The sequence below is a fragment of the Malania oleifera genome, chromosome 13 (genome assembly GCF_029873635.1).
Source record: "Malania oleifera isolate guangnan ecotype guangnan chromosome 13, ASM2987363v1, whole genome shotgun sequence".
Lineage (NCBI taxonomy): Eukaryota > Viridiplantae > Streptophyta > Magnoliopsida > Santalales > Ximeniaceae > Malania > Malania oleifera.
This window is the reverse complement of record NC_080429.1, coordinates 5,023,618-5,045,194: the sequence shown is the minus strand read 5'-3', so window position 1 is coordinate 5,045,194 and position 21,577 is coordinate 5,023,618. Positions and strand designations below refer to the sequence as shown.

General features: G+C 37.5%; 1 protein-coding gene across 11 annotated transcripts in view; it reads left to right on the top strand.

Moving 5' to 3' along the window:
• Window positions 1-18,408, top strand: part of LOC131145419 (uncharacterized) — a 91,428-nt gene extending 73,020 nt beyond the window's left edge. For 3 of the 11 annotated variants that reach the window (XM_058094464.1, XM_058094463.1, XM_058094465.1), the window contains 3 exons: window positions 14,546-14,719; window positions 15,460-15,630; window positions 18,077-18,408. In XM_058094464.1, the coding sequence (XP_057950447.1) occupies window positions 14,546-14,719; window positions 15,460-15,630; window positions 18,077-18,162 (431 nt within the window). In that variant the 3' untranslated portion in view covers window positions 18,163-18,408. Of the gene's footprint in view, window positions 1-14,545; window positions 14,720-15,459; window positions 15,631-16,599; window positions 16,686-17,299; window positions 17,552-17,604; window positions 17,917-18,076 lie in introns of those variants that run through there. The other 8 variants (XR_009134148.1, XR_009134149.1, XR_009134150.1 and 5 more) reach the window with 6 other exon arrangements.
• Window positions 18,409-21,577: the final 3,169 nt, after the last annotated feature.

The window sequence follows — 21,577 nt, the reverse complement described above, 5'->3', positions numbered from 1 at the left end:
CGAAGGATTTTTTAGAAGAAGAATAACCATTCTTATTGAATATCAAGAGACACGATTACAAGATAAATAGTAGAGGAAGACCACCAAATTATGAAGGCCACAAAATCAGCAAATCAAATCAGCAGATCTCTAGGCTAGAAAATAGGAAATTGAAACTACTAGAATCTAAAATAGTAATTTTAGATTTTATTCAAAAAATAGAATTTCCTAATTTATTCCCTAGAAATCGGACACTCCCCCTCAAGTTGGACATAAATATCTATCATGCCCAACTTGCTTACAAAGAGCTCAAAACTAGGTTTGAAAAGTCCTTTGGTGAAGATATCAACTATTTGTTGGGTAGTAGGAACAAAAGGTTTGCAAACAGCTCCACTATCAATCTTCTCTTTTATGAAGTGTCTGTCAATCTCTACATGCTTCGTGCGATCTTGTTGTACTGGATTTTGAGCAATACTTATGGCAGCTTTGTTGTCACAATACAACTTCATTGGCATGTTCATCGGCATCCGCAGCTCTTCAAGAATTCTCTTTAGCCATAGCATCTCACAAACTACGTTAGCCATAGCCCTATATTCTGCCTCAGCACTGTTACTTACAATCACATTCTGTTTCTTGCTTTGCCATGTGACCATATTTCCCCAGACATAAGTACAGTATCCTGACGTGGATCTCCTGTCAATAGCTGAGCCTGCCCAATCTGCCCCAGTGTATGCCTCTATGTTCTGTTGTGCGGTCTTCTGGAAGAGTAAACCCTTGCCTGGTGTACTTTTCAAGTATTTGAGAATCCAGAAAACTGCTTCAAGATGTTTCTCATAGGGTGAATGCATAAATTGGCTTACCAAACTCACAGCAAAAGCAATATCGGGCCGTGTATGTGATAAGTAAATTAACATTCCCACCAACTTTTGATACTGAGTTGTATTCATTGGATCACCTTACAGAACCCCAAGAACGAACGTCTGGAGACCCCAAACCCAAAATAAGATTCAACATAGCAGTGGATCCTTGACCTATTGCTTGACGTGAAGCACAAACCAAGAATATCAAATTAATGGGATGAACGCCACAAAGGTAGCACCTTTGATAAGTTCGGGTGAAAGTTCAATGAAGAACTTGAAGAGAAATAAACCTCACTTGTAATTCTATTTTGCAAAAATAATCATCCTTTAATACAATAGAGAGTTGACTACTTATAGAAAATAAAAGAAACCCATGACATCAGTTCGGCCAATAAAAATAAGCTATGACATCAATCTGGCCAATAAAATAATCTCACATAACCTTAAGCATGCCATGTCATTTAATGAAACATGTGCAAGTCACATGACATGTGTCATTTAATGAAACATGTGCAAGTCACATGCCATGTGTCATGTCATTTAATGAAACATGTGCGAGTCACATGTCATGCTTAATCCATAAAAATTCCCCAAACAGCCCTTATTGACTTAACGTTCCAGCTTCACACGCCTTTAGACAATTTAGCATCTTAGGCTCTTCAAGAAAGTCTTTTTCTTTAGTGTCCATGGCCCTCATTGACTCTTGCTCAAACAACTTCTTGATTAGTCCTTGCATAGCCTCCTTGACCTTCTTGGCTCTAGCTTTTGTGATGGGTCCGCTTGGCACGTGCAGATCATCGTGTGCAATCGGAGCTTGTGGGTTCATATCACTCGTCATCTCCAAGTTTTTGATTGGGATCCATTGGAGTGTCTGTTGGCCTACAACCGCTTATCCCAGTCTCCTTAAGGAGGTCAAGGACATACTTTCGTTAGGAGACAACAATCCCTTTCTTCGACCGTACAATCTCCATTCCAAGGAAATACCTCAGAGATCTTAAGTCCTGGATCTCAAATGTTGATGAGAGGGAAGTCTTCAATCAGTTCATCTCAAGTACGTCATCTCCAGTGAGAACTATATCGTCTACATACACAATCAGTATCGCTATCTTCCCATCCTGTGAATGTATAATAAACATCGTATGATCACCTTGCCCTTGAGTATACCCCTGACTTTTAACAAACTGAGTGAATTTTTCAAACCAGGCTCTTGGTGATTGTTTTAACCCATATAAGGACTTCTTCAGTTTACACACGTTTGTGCCAAACTTTTCACCAAATCATGGAGGTGCATCCATGTACACTTCTTCCTCCAAGTCCCCATTAAGAAATGCATTTTTTACGTCCAACTGTTGCAGAGGAGTCACGATTAGCTGCAAGTGACAAAAGAACTCTTACAGAGTTTAGCATTGCTACTGGGGCAAATGTATCCAAGTAATTAATGCCATAGGTCTGAGTGAATCCCTTGGCGACCAGTCGAGCTTTATACCGTTCTAGAGAACCATCAGATTTATACTTGACTGTAAACACCCATTTGCACCCTACAATTGTCTTTCCTCTTGGTAGATCAACTAACTCCCACGTGCCATTTTTTTCAAGAGCTTTCATCTCACCGAAGACAAGCCTTCTTCCACTCAGGAACTTTTAGAGCATCCTGCACAGTATTAGGAATCTCTATACAAGACAATTGTGAGGTAAAAGCACGAAATCAGGTGAGAGATTTTCATATGACACATAATTGGGCAATGGATGTTGGGTGCAAGATCTCACACTCTTTCGAACAACAATTGGAAGTTCAGATTCATTGAACTCTGGATTGGAACCAGACTCGGGTTCAGAACTAGAGTACTAAGAACTCGAAGATGAAATGGACCGAACATGAGGTAAAGGCTCGGTGAGGACATTACGTGGAGGGTTTACGGATCCTGGACAATGTAAAGGATTGGAAGACCCTTTCTTTCAAGTTGTCCTCTGTTGCGAGTAGACAATGTCAAATGGTACCAATGCTGTGGTGTTTTTTTTCTGTTTCTCCTTTGTTAGTCACTATGGGATCATGAAGATCATGAGATGACACTGTAGGAAGACTTGCATTTTCAGTATCTAAAAAAATGGACTCACTTTCTCTTGGTATAGTAAAGCTTGGGTTTTTAGGTTGAATAATCAAAATTGGAGAAGGATCATTTTGCAAATCTTCGGTTTGGAAAAAAACCATGAAACACAGCTGAATCTTTGTTTTGGTTCCCCCCTTGAGGATGAGGCGTAAAATAGGGATGTAATTCAAAGAATGTAACATCCACGGTAACAAACATTTTTTTAGAAATGGGTTTAAAACATTTATACCCCTTTTGAGTGGGAGCATAACCAATAAACACACATTTTGTGGCTTGGGGTTCAAGTTTTCCTCGATTATGACTATAAATGTGAACAAAAGCGATACAACCAAATATCTTTAGTGGTAAAGAACAGCCGATTTGTTGGATAAAACTCAAGAAAAACATCAAAAGGTTTTTTTAAAGCTTAATACCTTATTAGGCGTTCTATTTATGAGATATGTAGCAGTAAGAACGGCTTCACCCCAAAGATATTTAGGTACCTGATTGGTAAAAAGCAATGCCCGAGCTAGTTCCAATAAGTGTTTGTTTTTTCTTTCAGCCAAACCATTTTGTTGCGGAGTGTCGACACAAGAGCTTTGATGAACATTCCCTTTTTCAAGAAAAAATTGGCCCAAAATGTTTTTGAAATATTCTCGACCATTATCACTCCGCAATATTTGAACATTTTTTTGAAACTATGTTTGTACCATGGTGTAAATTTTTTTGAAAATTGTTCCCTCTTCAGTTTTTTCCTTTATCAAATAAACCCAACTTAATCTCGTGTAATCATCAATAAAGGTCACAAACCATTTTTTGCCAGATACGTAGATATTCTACATGGGCCCCAGATATCACTATGAAGCACGGTAAATGGTGTAGCTGGTTTGTAGGGTTGTTTGGAAAAGGATGCACGATGGTGTTTAGCAAACTGACAAACTTCACATTGAAAAGAAGATGGACTTTTATTCCTAAATAAATTAGGAAACAAGTATTTTAAATATTGAAAACTAGGATTGCCTAACCTATAATGCCATAACATGATATCATTATCTTTGAAAACACAAATATAATTTAAGCAAGTACTTTGACATTGTCTACTTGAGTTAGGTCCATTGTCAAAATAATAGAGTCCACCTTTTTCCTTAGCACTACCAGTCATCCTCGCCGTGGTCAATTCTTGAAATTGACAATAAGAAGAGTAGAAATTAGCTTGACATTGATGATCAGAGGTAATTTTACTGATGGACAACAAATTGCAAGGCAAACTTGGAACGTGGAGCACATCATGGAGAGTTAACAACGAAGTGAGTTTGATATTTCCTATTCCGGCAATTACTGAGAGTGAACCATCTGCAATCTTGACCTTTTTATTGCTTGCACACGGACAATAGGATGAGAATAATTTGGAGCAACTAGTCATATGATTGGTTGCACCAGAATCAATTATCCAAGAATGCACAGAATTAGGAATAACACCTAAAAATGCAGTAGCAAGAGAGTTACCCTTCTGTACCGAAGAACAAGACGGAGTTAAGGACAGTTTTGGAGATTGAAACAATTTGTACAAGTGCTCTAATTGCTCCTTGGTAAAAGGGACTGCATCCAAGTTGGTAGAAGGCTCCTGAGTGTCTTTAGTAGTGGCTTGGTAGGCATTACTGTCACGTTTGGATTTTGGCTTCCAATTTGTTGGTTACCATGAAGCTTCCAATATGTCTCCTTCGTATGCTATGATTTTTTGTAATGCTCGCACCATGGTTTCTTACGCCTGTCTTGTCAGAATCAACACCTCTTGACACAAGAGCAGAGTTCTCAGGTTCCAGGTTGAAACCAGGTTTGGTGTTGCGCAGCATGATTTTTTTCCTTGACTCCTCATGTCTAACTTTAGAAAAAACTTCCAAAATAGAGGGCAATGGCTTCCTATCGAGATTGCAGCTTCGGACCTCGTCCAAACTCCGATTAAGGCCGGCTAAAAACATGTAAACCCTGTTGTTTTCCTCTCTTCTTGTGGTGAGCGTGGTCGTTCAAATTCTCCCAAACATCATTACACTGATCAAGTTCCTGTCATAACATTTTGAATTCGTTGTGATAAGTAGTAACATCACGATCATTCTTCTTGGATCTCTAGAGTCGAGTTTTCAACTCAAATATTTGAGAAGAATTCTCCATGTCCGAATAAAGATCCCGAACGGCCTCCCAAACGTCTTTAGCAGTGGGAAGAAATAGGCGAGGTTTTCCAATGGCAGGTTTGTTGGGGATGTGGCTTATATTTTGAGCGGAAGCGCATGCACCAGGGAAAGCTACGTGAAGCTAGGAGCAAGAGCATGAGAGGAGTCTGTAGGCAAGGGGATAACCATCAACGGTTTCAGTCGGTGCAAGTTACGTATTTTCAAATCAGGGGCCAATAGATTAGGCTAATCGGAGGGATTTGCTCCGGGGAGTGCTAAAGGGATTGTTTTGATAGGATCTAAGGTTCCTATACGTTTAGGGTTCACATATAATCATTGATTTGTAACCCTAATGTAAGCTTTGACATTGTTCATAGTGAAAACAAAGTTGCTGCTCCCATGGACATAGGCAAATTGCCGAACCACGTAAATCTTGTGTCTTTTGGTTGTGTTTTCATTCTTCTCATTACTAATTGTTTGCTTCTTGAGTATATTTCATCATCGAGTGATTGCATTAGTGGTTGTTGATTCATTCGTGATTGTGTGCTTTTGCTGCGTATCCGTGACAAAGAAGAACAAGTGGTATCAGAGCAATTGGTTCAACAACGGCTAGGGTCTCTTCGATGAATTTCGATGTGAACAAGTTCGATGGAATTGGTAATGTTGGGCTTTGGCAACGAAGAATGAAAGATTTACTAGTGCAACAAGGGACATGGAAGGATTTGTATGGAAAGAAGTCGGACAACATGAACAAAGCAAGTTGGAAGGAGCTTGAAGCAAAGGCGGTGTCCACTATCCGACATTGTCTGGCTAATGACGTGATGTACAATGTCTTGGATGAGGAATCGCCGACTGCGATTTGGTTGAAGCTCGAAAGCCGGTGCATGTCCAAGTCACTTACAAACAAGCTATATCTTAAGCAAAAAGTTTATTGGCTTAAGATGGTGGAGGGTTTGGACCTGACTCAGCATAACAACACTTTCAATCAGATCATTAGTGATCTGAAACACGTTGATGTGAAGTTTGAGGAATAGGACAAAGCATTGATGTGACTAAATTTCCTATCGATGTCTCCTATATATGAAAACCTGGTTACGATGCTGACTTGGGGAAAAGAAACCTTGGAGTTGGAGGACATCATGAGTGCATTGTTGGGGTTCCACCAAAAGAAGAAGGCCAGCGATGAGGGTTCACATGCTGAAGGGCTCATGATGAAGTTGAATCAGGATTGTGGGAGTAGTTTTCGGGGTGGATCGAGTAGCCATAGGGCTCGATCCAAGTTCCAGAAGAAGAAGGACGTGTGATGTTTTAAGTGCAGAAAAAAGGGTACACAAAATTCGAGTGTCTGGAGAGGAGGAAGGGAGTTGCCAAAAACAAAGAAGGTTCGTCAACATTGGCGAATGTAGTAGAAGAATGAGACTTTAGAAGTAGTGACTGTGACATTCTTTTGGTTTCATTGGGGTCAGATGAGTTCACATATTCTTGGATTTTGGACTCAACGTGTTCGTATCATATAACGCCCAACAAGGACTGGTTTAGTACGTACAAATTGGTTAGTTCTGGTTCCGTTTCGATGGGGAATGATGCTCTGTGCAAAGTGATTGGGATGGAAAATGTCAAAATCAGGATGTACGACGATGTGGTGAGGACGTTGTGTGATGCGAGGCACATACTATAATTGAGGAAGAATCTGGTTTCGTTAGGCACCTTGGATTGTAACTGGTTCAGTTACAAGTTTGACGGTGGGGTAATGAAGGTGAGCAAGGGAGTTCTAACCGTGATAAAAGGGAAGAGAATGCCGAGTAATATATACACACTGTTGAGTACCATGGTTGTAGGTGGAGTTGCAGCCGTAGAATCTGAGTCTGACAGTACTATTTTGTGGCATATGTCTAGGGCATATGGGTGAGTGTGGGATGAAGGAACTTCACAAGAGGAATCTTTTGAATGGGGTAAAATCATGTAAGCTGGAATTTTGCAAGTACTGTGTGCTTGGGAAGTAGAATCGGGTTCAGTTCATAACAGTCACGCATATGACGGAGGGAGTACTGGACTACATTCATTCGGACATTTGGGGACTGGTGAGAGTGGCATCACGAGTGGGATATGTGTATTTCGTGAGTTTAATCGACGACTACTCACGAAAGGTCTGGGTTTACTTCATGCAACACAAGTCAGAGACGTTTGTTAAGTTTAAAATGTGGAAAGCTAAGGTGGAAAACCAGACCAGGAGAAAGATCAAGTTCCTTAGGACAGACAATGGAACTGAGTACACAAACTCGGGATTCAGAGAGTTTTGCAAGCAGCAGGGCATAAGGAGGCATTTTACTATACACCAAACACCGCAGCAAAATGGTGTGGCGGAGAGGGTGAACCAAACCCTAAATGAAAGGGCTCGGTTCCTCAGGTTGCATGCTGGGCTTGCCATGAAATTCTAGGCTGAGGTGGTTAGTATAAAATGTTTCTTGGTAAACAGATCACCAAGGGCATCACAGAATAGGAAAGTTGCTGAGGAGGTGTGAACAAGTGACAAGGTAGACTACTTTGGACTTAGAGTATTTGGGTGTCCAGCCTATGCGCACATTCCCGATGAGGAGAGATCTAAGCTTGAGGAGAAGTCTAGACGGTGCATTTTTCTGGGATATTAGAAAGGCGTGAAAGGGTTCAAGTTGTGGGATCTTGTGGCAAATAAAGTGGTGATCAGTATGGATGTGGTTTTCAATGAGAAAACCATGTTTCGACGTACTCAGGATGAAATAGAGAAATATATGCATAAAAATCACAGCAACAACGAGCATGCGATTTAGGTGGAGTTAGAGACTCAGGGTAGACATGTAGGGAGTCCTAGCCTGAGAGATCAGCCAGTGGTGCAGGTGGAGTCGAAAACTCAAAGTGGAGATGACACAAGGAGTTCTAGCTCGGATGACCAGTAGCCGCGTCATAGCATAGCTGTTGATAGACCCAAACACATTGTTAGGCCACCCCCCAGGTACGGTTTTGACGATCTGGTGTCTCATGCGCTTGTCATCAGTAGCAGGGATCCTACTACCTTTCAAGAGGCCGCGCACACCCAGCAGAAGGGTAACTGGATAGGCGCTATAGTGGAGGAGATGGAGTCATTGCACAAGAACTAGACGTTGGACTTGGTGGAGCTTCCAGCTGGGAAGCGGGCGATTGGATGCAAGTAGGTATACAGGAAGAAGGAAGTAGTTTCAGAAAGAAAAAGAGAGAAGTACAAGGCTCGCTTGGTAGCAAAGGGGTACTCGCAGAGGAAGGGAGTAGATTATGATGAAATCTTCTCCCCCTGTGGTCAAACACACTTCCATCGGAGTAGTGTTGGGGCTGGTGGCACAACATGATATGCATCTCGAGCAGATGGACGTAAAACGACATTCCTCCATAGTAACCTGAAGGAGTTGATTTACACAACCATAAGGGTTTAGCCGACCTAGACATAAGCACTTAGTCTACAAACTGAAGAAATTATTGTACAGGCTAAAGCAGTCTCCGAGACAAGAGGTTTGACGTTTATATGACCTATATTGGCTACAGGAGGTGTGAGTACAATTGTTGCGTCTATGTGAGAAAACTTGTGGATGGGTCTCTCATATTTCTGTTACTGTATGTTGACGACATGTTGATTGCTGCTAAAGACATGATCGAGGTAAATCGGTTGAAGACTCTGTTGGGAAAAGAGTTCAACATTAAAGACTCGGGTGCAACTAAGAGGATACTTGGCATGGAGATTCGCAAGGATAGTGCTACAGGGAGACTATGGTTATCACAGGGCGGTTATGTGGAGAAGGCGTTGGAGAGGTTTAGCATGGCTAATGCTAAGCTAGTGAGCACGCCTTTGGCGAGTCATTTCAAGTTCTCTACCGCCCAATGCTCAAGGATGGATGATGAGATTCAGGATACGTTGAAGGTCCCCTATGCTAGCGCAATGGGGTGTCTTATGTATGCCATGGTGTCTACGAGGCCAGACCTGACACATGCTGTTAGCGTGGTGAGCAAGTTTTTCTCAAATCTAGGTCGATAGCACTTGGATGTTGTGAAGTGGATTCTCAAGTATTGGAGGGGTACGACCGGATATGGCATAATGTTTAGTGCACAACAGAATGATCCGTCGGTAGTAGGGTACGTGGATGCAGATTACGTAGGAGACCTGGATGACAGGAGGTCTACCACGGGTACGTATTTACCCTTGTGGGAGGACCTATTTGTTGGAGGTCTATGGTGCAGTTGCTTGTGGCTGTCTACTATTGAGTCGGAGTACATGGCAGTGGCTGAGGCTGCCAAGGAAGTGTTGTGGCTTACGGTGTTGGTCAAAGAGCTGGGTGTCCAGTAAGGTGGAGTTCGACTGCAGTGTGATAGTCAGAGTGCCATCTACTTGGCAAAGAATTAGGTATACCATGCGAGGATGAAGCACATTGATGTGCGGTATCACAGGGTCAGGGAACTGATTGCTTCGGAGGAACTTTTTCTTGAGAAGGTTCATACGTTTGACAATGCGGCTGATATGCTGATGAAGCCGGTCACAATGGACAAGTTCAAGCATTGCTTGGACTTGATCAACGTCTCCAAGTGTTAGATGGGAGATAGGCCGAAATCTATTGTCCCGGGTGAAGCAGCAATTATGCTTTCGAATTTCCTAAATGGTGAATATTCACCAAGGTGGAGATTGTTGGGGGTGTGGCTCATATTTTGAGTGGAAGCTCATCCACCGAGGAAAGATACGTGAAGCGAGGAGTGAGAGCATGAGAGGAGGCTGCAGGCAGGGGGATAACCGTCGACGGTTTGGGCTCTAACCGTCGACGGTTTCAGGAAGAATGCAGTGGTGTTTCTTTCTGCTCCAAACCGTCGACGGTTACATTCGGCGCAAGTTACATATTTTCAAATCGGGGGCTAGTAGATTGGGCTAATCAAAGGGATTTCCTCCGTGGATTGCTACAGGGATTGTTTAGATAGGATCTAAGGTTCATGTACGTTTAGGGTTCGCATATAATCATTGATTTATAACACTAATGTAAGCTTTGACATTGTTTATAGTGAAAACGAAGTTGCTGCTCTTGTGGACGTAGGCAAATTGCTGAGCCACGTAAATCTTGTGTTTTTTGGTTGTGTTTTCATTCTTCTAATTACTGAATGTTTGCTTCCTGAGTATATTTCATCATTGAGTGATTGCATTAGTGGTTGTTGATTTGTTCGTGTGTGATTGTGTGCTTCCGCTGCGTATCCGTGACGATGAACAAGGTTCCATGGAATTGATGAGCCAAGCAATAATAAGAGAATTTCCAAACTACCATTTTTTTAAATCAAGGTCACTAGTAGAAGGTTTCAATATTTCGCTAGTCAAATTCCCTTTTTTGCCTTTGCCATCAATCGCCAATTTTACAGATTGAGCCCACTTGATATAGTTGTGCCCATTGAGTTTTGTAACCGTGAGATAAAGGGCTGAATTATGGGAATAGTACTTAGCAGATACAGACTTGGGAGGAATAGTGGGATTGGGCGGAATGGTTTCAGAAGTACCGGAAGAGCCGGTAGGATTTCTTTGGGCGCCAATCATCGCTTATTTATACGACATCACTAGAAGGAAGAACAAAATAGAAAAAAAAGCACAAGGCTTTGATACCATGAAGGGTTTTTTAGAAGAAGAATAACCATTCTTATTGAATTTCAAGGACACAATTACATGATAAATAGTAGAGGAAGGCCACAAAATCAGCAAATCAAATCACCACAAAATCAGCATCTCTAGGCTAGAAAATAGGAAATTGAAACTACTAGAATTTGAAATAGTAATTTTTGATATTCAAAAAGAGAATTTCCTAATTTATTCCCTAGAAATCTGACAATTTTTATTGCCTTTGTTATCAAGAATTTAATCTCTGACATAAGAGACTTCAACCACATAAGCTTGCTCACGGTATGAGCCCTAGCCCAATATTCTGCATCAGCATATTTTGCTTCTTGCTACGCTAGGTAACAAGATTACCTCCCACAAATGTACATATCTAGTACTAGACCTTCGATCATCAATAGATCCAACCCAATTTGCATTAGCGTATCCCACAATCTAACAATCCTTATTACACTTATATTAAACCTCTAGCTGGAGAGCTTTTGACATACCACAAAATCCTACAAACAACATCCCAATGTGGTTGTGTGAGATTTTCCATATACTAACTCACCACTCCAACTTAAAAGATATGTCAGGTCTAGTGATAGTCATGTTGAACAACTTGTCAACCAATTGCCTATATTGATGTTTGTCTTCAAAGTCCAATCCAACATCCCTAAACAACTTCACATTGGCATCCATAGGAGTATCAGCTAGTTTAGCTCCCAACAAACCAATGTAGGACTAAGAAGGGGAAGAATTGAAACATAGTGAGCAATAGGAAAAGCAACTAAGGACTACTGAGCAATGGGCGAGTCCAAATCATACTGAAATGGATCTCCAGGACTAGAAGTCGAACCAGTGATGGGCAGAGGTGGCATTGGCATGGTGATAATGATGTCTATGCTTGCTTTTTGTCATTCATAAACCCTCAATTGTTTCCTTGGATAAGTAATTGAAGAATTTGGAAGAGGAGTAGGAAATTTCTCAATACAGACAAGGCTAAGAACAAGAGGATCAATGTTGGGGGGGGGGGGGGGGACACTAACATATTTCCTATGAGTGTGGGTATGATAACATTTATATATCCTTTTTGAGTTCTTGAGTACACCACGAAAACACATTTAACAGCATGAGTAGAGACTTTGTCCTAACCAGTATGTGGAACATGAACAAAACACGTGCACCCAGAGACACGATGCACAATAGAAAGTGTGGATGTTTCTGGGTACACAATGGAGAAGGGAATTTGTCCCCCTAGAACACTTGAGAGCATTTTTTTTGAGTAAAAAACAGGTTGTAAGAAGAGCATTAGTCCAAAAGGTTTTAAGAACAGGCATATGAAGGAGTAGAGACCATGCTATGTCAAGTAAATGCCTATTTTCTCGTCCAACTACACCATTCTGTTAAGGGGTATGCATACATGATGCTTAATGCCTTTGGCCGAACAAAAATACTGAAGCTCATTTTGAACAAATTCAAGTGTGTTATCAGATCGAAAAATTTGAATGCCAATGCCAAACTGAGTTTTGATTTTTTGGTAGAATTGAGTAAATGCATTAAAAAATTCAGATGTATCTTTTAACAAAAATCCTGGTTATGCGAGAAAATGGTTCATAAAGGACACAAAATATATCAGGCCAGTCAAATTCTTAACTCTGCACAGACCCCAAATATCTGAATGAAGAAGAGAAAATAATGATTTACTACGAAGTTTGATTCTAGACGGTAAAGATGTCCTAATATGCTTTCCCAATTGACACACAAAACTATCAAAGCGAGAAATGAACTAGAACACTAGAAAACTTCTCGTAGTTTTTGAATGAATGGATGACCCAGCAGAGTGTGCCATTGATCTAGAGAAATGCCATGAGTAGAAATTGAGGAATTCGTATGACAAGAATTGGTTCCATTATGACCACTATCGAAATAGTACAGGCCATCCTTCTCGAGTTCTCTACCAATCCTCTTCTTCTAGAGATCTTGAATAACACAATAAGATGGAAAGGTCACAAAACAATTATTGAACTTAGTAAATTGACTAAATGAAAGCAGGTTCAACGGAAATTTAGTCACTTATATCAAAGATGGGGGAATAGAAATAATTGAAAGAATATTGCTACAACTAGAAACCAGTGTAATCGAACCATCAACAATTGTAACCTTTTAGTGTAAACTAGTGGGGTTCAAGGAATGAATTAGGACTACCTGTCATATGGGAGGAGGCATCATAATCTATTACTCAAGGTGAGGAGGATGAAGAGGCAAAAAGCCTGGTCGTACCTGAACCAGCCATAGTAACACTAGATGTAAAAGACTGAGTTTGCAGTTATCATGCAAAAAGGATTGTTAAACTCCTCTTGGTACACGATAGATGATTCACTCCCAAGTGCAGTGGTGACATGCATTTGAAGTGTCAATAGTAGGTTTGCCTTTCGTAGACTGATTAGCTCAAGCTGGTTTCCCAAAGAGATCCCAACAGAAATCAACAGTATGATTTATCTTGCCACAATGTGTGCAAATGCAAGAGTTTCCATGTGAACTCCTCCTTATCCTAACACAAAATTGTTGCCACGACCACAATCCAAACCTCACTCTTGTCCTCCAAAACTTTTCCTACTAGTTAGAGGCAATACCCATGCTGCATTATTGAGTAAAGGAGCTTGGGGAAAAATCAAGCACTGCAGATGAGCACAAAATAGCACTTTTAGAACCTCAAAAGGGGAAAAAAAGAGAGCAAAGAACTTCGAGAGGCAGCCATGACTATAACTGAGCTTACAATACCCTAGGAGGAGTTACTTAACCGCAAAGAATAGGGGCAGACCACAGCAAAGTATTGCAGGCATTTAATAAAAAACCTGGCAGCAGCTTCAGGCAATCGGTACAAGATCTTAAGCAATAAAAACGAACAGATGGCATCAAAACAGCATCATCAGCAAACCATATCCAGAGTACAAACTAATAGCAGCCCATGGAACAGAGGAACAGCAACAGCTACATACTAGAAATAGAATATAACTAATCGCCATGAAAACACAGGGCTTCTTACCAAGGATGCTGCACAACCTAACAAAGAGTAAGGGTGTCCTTAAACGACTCTCAAACCGACCAAAAATCAGTTTTGAGGACTGATTAGGGGAGGATAAGATAAAATAAGAGAAATAGAGTATCAAAATCAATTCAGATAAATCAGATTTGAAAGAGATCAATGCTCTGATACCATGTTTGAAGTTAGAGATGCAGGAGAGGAGGCGAAGAAAAGGAAGAAGGGGAAATATTGGGCGGCAGTTTCCTGGAGTCTACGTACAGCTCCAGATCTGGCCTCTTCTATATTAATAATAATAATGTCTTAAGGACAAAAATATCCCACTAAAACAACTCTTCTAACAAAACAAGGGTAGGCAGAATATCATCCCCGTTCTGATCAACAACTTGCTGCTGTTTACCCATAACATCAGACTTGAAAATATTCATCTTCCAAACTGTTGAGCAGAGTTGCTGGCACATGAGAAATATCTCTGAAACATATCCATATTGTTCCCATACCTCATCCACAAACAAGCCGCCGTCACAAACTCACAATCAGCATTGAATGGCATCCCATCAGAATTAGCTTGTTTTCTTTCCTTCAAACATAAATACCATTGGGTTGATTACATTTTTTTTTTAATTGTTGTGATCTTAAATGAAAAAACTACTCTAGTAGTCCCCAAAAAAATGTACTAGTGCAGGAAGGTGTCTAAACTTGGGGCTTGTAAGTTTTTGCACTAAAACAATTTCTTCACCCCCCACCTCTAATATTTTTTGGTTTCTTATTTTATTTAGATTGGGAGCAACTGGAAAAAGATAATGCTGAACTTTTCGAGGTCTACAAGCTGAAGTTAATGTTGATGGTGCAAATTTGTACATTCAATGAATTACTTGAGAACCATCGCAACCTGATGAACTCACAAAATGTTCCATTGGATCATACAAAGAATACCTTTGATCCTGCGGATAGTAAGTTCTTTCCATATGACTTGCACCATACATATAATCTAGAATTGTTTGTGCCTTTTTATTAACAACAGGGAGAGTATTTCCACTTTGGAACTGTGCTCTTGGTAACTGGGAAGCAGAATCAGTTCATTTGCATTGGCTTCCTTTTAAAATGGAAACTAATGGCAATTATTAACCAACCTATTTTGGTCTCCCGACCCTAAACTTCTTGTGGTCTGGGAAGTCATACATTACCATTGATTTTTTGTTTGGTGAACTCCTTGTCCCCACTTTGTACCTTCTATTCTTTCTATCTAATATACTTTCTTTTGTTATCTAAAAAAAAAACAATACACTGCCATCGATTATTTAACTTTCAAGATCATTTGTCCTGCTCCTTATGCATTGGTACTTAATTGTGTTTGGAAGTTTAGATTTTGTGAATTTGGAGTTTTAATAAAATGCACTATAAAATATTAAATTTTTTTTTCAAAATTCATAAGAATCCAAATTCAAGACCTAAAATCCATACTCTCAAACAGAACCTCGGTGAATTTTTCCATAATTGAAACATCTTTAAACTTATACGCATGCCTATATATATATATATATATATATATATATAATATAATATAATACAATATTTACAAGTGGAAGATGGGGTCTAAGCTTGGGACTTGTAAGTTCTTTGCACTAACACTAGTTTACCCACCAATTCTAATATCCGTCATTCCTATTTTTTTGTTTGTTACTTTATTTAGTTTGGGATAGATTGAAAGAAAAATATGCCAAATTTCGCAAGGACACTAAGATGTTCATTACCAAGCAGCACATTAGAAGGATCAATCAATCATTAGTGACTTATTGCTCCCGGCAGAACTCACAAAATGTTCCATTGGATCATACGCAGAATATCAATCATCCTGTGTCTAGTAAGTTCTTTCCATATGACTTGCACCATGTTTAAACATAAAATGATTTGGTAGTACAATTGGAATTTTTATTTTTACGTATGTGCTAGCACATTGTATAATATCCAATATTTGTGCATATTAACTCAGATTTGTATTCAAGACAGGACTAACGTTGTTGAACAAATAAGTGGAATAATCCAATTAGGTGAAATTTTTCTGAAGTCCCAAAAAACATATTTGGATGGTCGTATCTCAATAATTGGCTGCATGTCAGTACCCTTTTTTGCCAACCATTTGCAATGTGGAAGATACAAAATCATAGAATTTTTTAATGCAGCGGCTTAGTTGTTCTCAAATGTTGTTGAATTTTATGTTTGTATAAGGGAATTAAAGTGCTTCTTCCTTCTAATAGCAACTCTGAAATAAAAGTAGAATCCATACTAATTGGCAAGCCTCTTAAAACCTCGTCGAAGATGTCATAGACTCATAGAGTAGAGCATTGCTCCATTTGAGGGCTCTGTGCTCAGGACTAAAGTTGGACTACTGACTGAAATCTTAATTCTTAATTATTTAGGTGTTGCCTTGATTCTTGGTAGTTGCAATTCGTTGGTTCTTGTTGACTTTTGATTCTTGTTGAAGGTTAAGAGGGCCAAAGAATTACAAAAATGCCACAATGCTTCCTAGTTTTTAAACTTGGAATACAATAAAAAGATGTTTTGCAACTTTCCTATGCCATAACTAAAAAACAAAGTGACATTTTATAATTATTTGGAAAAGTGAAAATAGAAGATGACAGGCGACCAATCATTCTTAACGTAGCTGAATGAGTTTTTTTAGCCATTGCACTCTTGTTTAGGAGTCCTTTAATCTTCTGAATTTTTGGGTTAGGTTTTATTGACTTATAGTCCTGTAGCATCATTATATAATTATTATAATTTTTACTTGAAACGCAATTTTTTGATAGCTTAGTCAATTATTATCCTACAGGTCCTTCGAGCCCCGGGGAACACCCAAGTTAATGGAATACCTGCAGCACTATACAGCTTTCATCCGGCACAAACTAATAAGAATAAGTGAGGATTCCTTCTATTCATGTTACCTTGTTTCTTGTTTCCCTTGGTTCCTTATATGTTTCTCACTCCTTAGAGAGAATTTGAAGTCCCGTCAAAACAAAGGACATGAACATATTACAAATAAAACAGTACACTCTCTTAATGAGGGTGAAACTTGCCCCGAATTTACAAATTAAAATAACAGAAGCAGCCTCCCCAGAAGAAGAGCAAAGTATGAGAATGTCATACCCTCCCCTCCCCAATGTGGCTTAGAAGACTTGTGCAGTGAATCTTCCCTTTCCAAGCATTTATCAAACTCCTAGGAGCCACACCTTATTCCATCCCCATAGGAGGTCTATAACATTAGCAGTTATATCTTGTCTATCAAGCCAATTTATTTTCATTTAGATTTCAACAAATCCCTATATTTTATTTGGATCTCCATAGGGGAAAAAAAGCAGAACTATAACATTGTTTGTCCCATCATGTCATATCATGATTTTATAAAGACATTTCCCCCAATCCACCCACCCCCCATACCCCCTGGCAGCACCCTCTCCTCCTCCTCCTCCCTTACAATTTAAAATTGTGGTAACAAGGATTGAAGTGCTTTTGGTGAATGCTCATACTTTCAGATGTTTATTTCCTTGAAGCTCCCAGCATCATTCCTTGCTAATATTGTAATACGGACAGGAGTGCAGCAGGCAGTACCTGCTAACCCTAGTAGTGATTTCATGTTGGCAATGGTTTTTTGAGTCCTGCATCAAGGTCATCAATGGGCACATCACTTCCACTCAGTTAGAGATGTTAAGAATGAATGCATATGCCTCTCAAGTATGGGAAGATCAGAAGGTTTGCAGCTAGGACCCAATGACAATCAATTCAGTTGGGTCAGGTTTCTTTCTATATTAACCTTGCATTTCTTTCTGATGATTTCCAGTTATTTGAAGGACTTGATGGCCACTTGACTATGAGCTTTGTATTCTTCTTTTAGCTCCAGCAGTGAATGTTGTGCTGATCTCTGAAATATTTATGTTCAAATTTAATGTCCATATTCCAAAACTTCTTCCAAATGCTTCCACCAAAAGTTATAGAAACACGAGGCTGCTCTTTCACAAATTATTAGAATGATCCGCACGTGTTTTTTGTGTGTGAAGTTAAGGCAGTGGCTTTATTGTTAGTGCTGTTGTTGTACCTGAGTTAGTAGATACGAGAATTTTGTAGATATTGTCATAACTTTTGTTCGATCGCCCTCTACTGTTGTTTGCTTGAGAGATGGAGAGATGTTTATTGTTTCATTTTCTTCTTGATGCCTAAAAATGACCCAATTCATTTCAATTTCTTTTAGACTCAAAAAATAGAAATAGCCACCATGTTTCAAGTAATTCATCTGCTGATTATATTGTTGGCAGGTCTCTGGTGCCTACCTCCTGATTCAGATATTTTGCACTCCTCTACGACATCATCTGACTGGGTTTTGTTTTGCTTGCACTTGTAAATTCAATTTAGTTAATCTAGCTATAAGATTACAGTATGTGGAATTTGCTGTGAAGAATGAAGTTTATCTGTTTCTGTTACTGGAATTATGAAGTCCAGTTCATGCAGATTTTTCCTTTATTGTTAGTATTTTTCTTCTATGAAAACTTTTATAAGGATGTTTTGGGATACGAGAAAATAGATACTAACAATGTACTACTAAGCCAACTGAACATTTGTGTTGATTTATGGATCAGCTGTATATGTATGATATCGACCTTAACAACTCACATTTTATTTGTTCTTTTGACAAAAATAATAATAATTATTATTATTTTGAAGAATAATATTTTTTATATAAATAAGAAAAGTAGTTTAAACTTCATATATGATTTAGATGGTTGTTAAAATTTGTATAAGTGGTTTTTTGACTTTAATTTGATGATAAATGTAATACTAATTAAACATTTTTGTAAAAAAAAAATTATGGAATTGGTGTAATATTATTTTTGTTTGTGACAATACCATGGTTAAACATAATATGTTACAAATAAAAGAGGATCCTTGAAATATTTTTTTTAGATTAAAAATTATATTACTAGTAGAAATGGAATTTCCCAATTTTAAAGTTTTTTTAATCTAATCTTTCATATTCTTAAAATTCTCTTCTAGCTTTCCATCTTTTCTATAATTGTTTTTGGAAATTTAGAAAGTAAAAGTTAGGAAGTCTATACGTGCTCTTGTCTAGTTTAATAGAAACTAGGAGCCTGCAGTTTTTCAGTGATGAAAAATAATGAAAGATTATTTTTGGGATTTGAAAAAAAAAATTAAATTGATTGCAAATGGAAACAAATTGCTATTTTTAATTATTTTTTATTTGATTTTTTAAATTTCTATACTGTCTATTTAACTATCCTCTTTCAAGTTTGTATGTCCCTCAAATATGGGTTTTTGAGTGTAGGAAAGAAAAACAAAGGAATTTAATTTCTCATGTTTGTTATCAAGGAAATTGAAAAAAAAAATAATAATTAAAAATATGTCAAATCAATTGATAAAAAATTGATTTTATACATCATTCATAGTTAATTTTTCTTCATTTTTAATCATATTAGAATAAACTTTTATTTTCACTAGTATTTCATATAAAAAGAAAAATACAATAAAAAAAAAAGTTTCCCTCATTTTTCTTTCCTTTCCTATCAGCACCAAAATCTTTGATCCAAATGGTTTGTTTAGAACATAGATTTTGATGGGGAAAAGGAAAAAAAAGGAAAATAAGAGAATTAATTTTTCATTATATTTTCTAATACTAAAAATAAAAATTTATTCTAATATAATTAAGAATTAAAAAAAAAACTAAATATTAATGATATGTAAAATCAAAATTATGTTATTAAATTTGATATATTTTTAATTTTTTTGTTAATCAAATATAAAAATGTGAATTCCTTAATATTTTCGTTTTCTTTACTTGATAAGTTTTCAAGTTTTAAATGAGACCTATAATTATTTTTAAAAATAAAAATAACTTTCCATCAATATATGTTTGAGAATATTGTACACTAGGTATGGAGGGTTTCTATTTGAAATTTGTATAATTAAAGAGGAAAATGCTGCGAATAATACTCTCATAAATATCCCCTCTAGATTTTTAAGTGCCACGTCAAAGCGAAAGATAGTTCTCAATTTATTAACTACCTCAATTTAATTTGGTAAAAGTTAATCTATTGCTAAATAAAGAAAACTCTCTAAATTTACAATTAATTTTAATTTTTTATTCCAAAAATAATCCTAAGTTTCCATCTTTATTTTTATTTTTTGAATTGTAAAGTAACTTTCCACCAATGTGTATGAGAATTGAGAACTACGATACGTACACCAATCTGTGTGGGGGGCCTAATTTGAAATTTGAATAATTAAAATTGGGAATGGGATTTGATTGGAAAATTGAATAATAGAAATGGGGAATGAGGTTTGATTCGAAATTTGAAATTAAAGGGGGAATTTTAGAATTACTTCGATTTGGTTTACTTTCTATCTTCTTTAATGTTATTTTTTGAATTAACTTGTTGCTAAATAAAATGAAATTTTTTTAATTTTGTAGTTACATTTAATCTATTTTCTTAATTCCTAAAACACCCTCCTAATTTTTCATCCTCTTTAAGATTAATTTTTAAAAAAAAAAAATAACTTTCCACCTACGTGTTTATGAGAACAAAATACATAGGGTCTCGCATGTTTGATTGATAATTTAAATAATTAGTAGAAACTTATGTGATGCACAATAGATATTTATCTAATATGATGAACAACTATTTCGTCCAAAATTTCTTTTGTCCTATATTGAGATTAAAGTAATTCAAAAATTAAAATATTAAAAGTGAACTTGAATTTTAAAATGTCTTCTCTTAAATGACAATTTAATTGCAACCCAAACAAACAAAAGGTTGAAAGTTAAACATACTTTGCAACGGAGTTACAAGGTATCATTTATGACTTGAAAGAATTGACCCGAACATTCTAAATTTCCAAATATGCCCAAGTGAAAAATACCTTGTAGAGAGAGTTTGCATCATCAATGAATAAGTGACATGAATTCCTAATAAAGTGAGAGGGCCTCAAAGACGAAAAAATCAATTAGATGTTAGTAGAGACATGAAACCATTTGTGAACAAAGTTGAAGAATAATTAGTTCCAAAGTCTACACAGATGTCAATCACATAAGTAGGTGAGAGTGTTAGGTACTTATTAGTGATTGCTTGTCTTATCTAATTGGTATGATTAATTATTATGTAAATAGCAGTCTAGGTTTTGTTTTTTTAGTAGAATAATTTTTAAGAAAAAAAATAAGGGTATAATTTAGTCAATTTAATGTTTCCTAATATCAAAGTTATAATATATATATATATATATATATATATATATATATATATATATATCACAGAAAGCTCTTTGGAGTACGGTGAATATTCATTAATCATTGTAAAAAACACTAGCTTTTCCAAACATGTTTGACCTACTGGTTTCCCTCACTAAGCACATGTTGCTTACAAAATGTGTGAATAGTAAATTGCATTACTTTATAATTTATCATGTGATTCTCATTTGCTTTCAGAAATATTTATTGCTTTAGCTTACTTGTGTTTGATGGTCATGTGCTTGTTTTTTGTGGTAAAATCGCAATTTATTATTGGTTGACACTAGTGCACTATAACGTCATATGACTCTTCACAAAGTATGAAGTGTTTGGCCATGACTAATAACCATCAAAGTCCTATATATTATAATGTATAATTCTCAATGAAGATGCACTAACATTCGTCGATCTAGATGGTCTACAAGATTGGCTGTACTCGTACTTGTCAAGGCTTAGCATCTTAAACTTGGTGGCTAGGGTTCCTTCTTCACTTCATGTGGAAATGATGACTCCAAGCTAT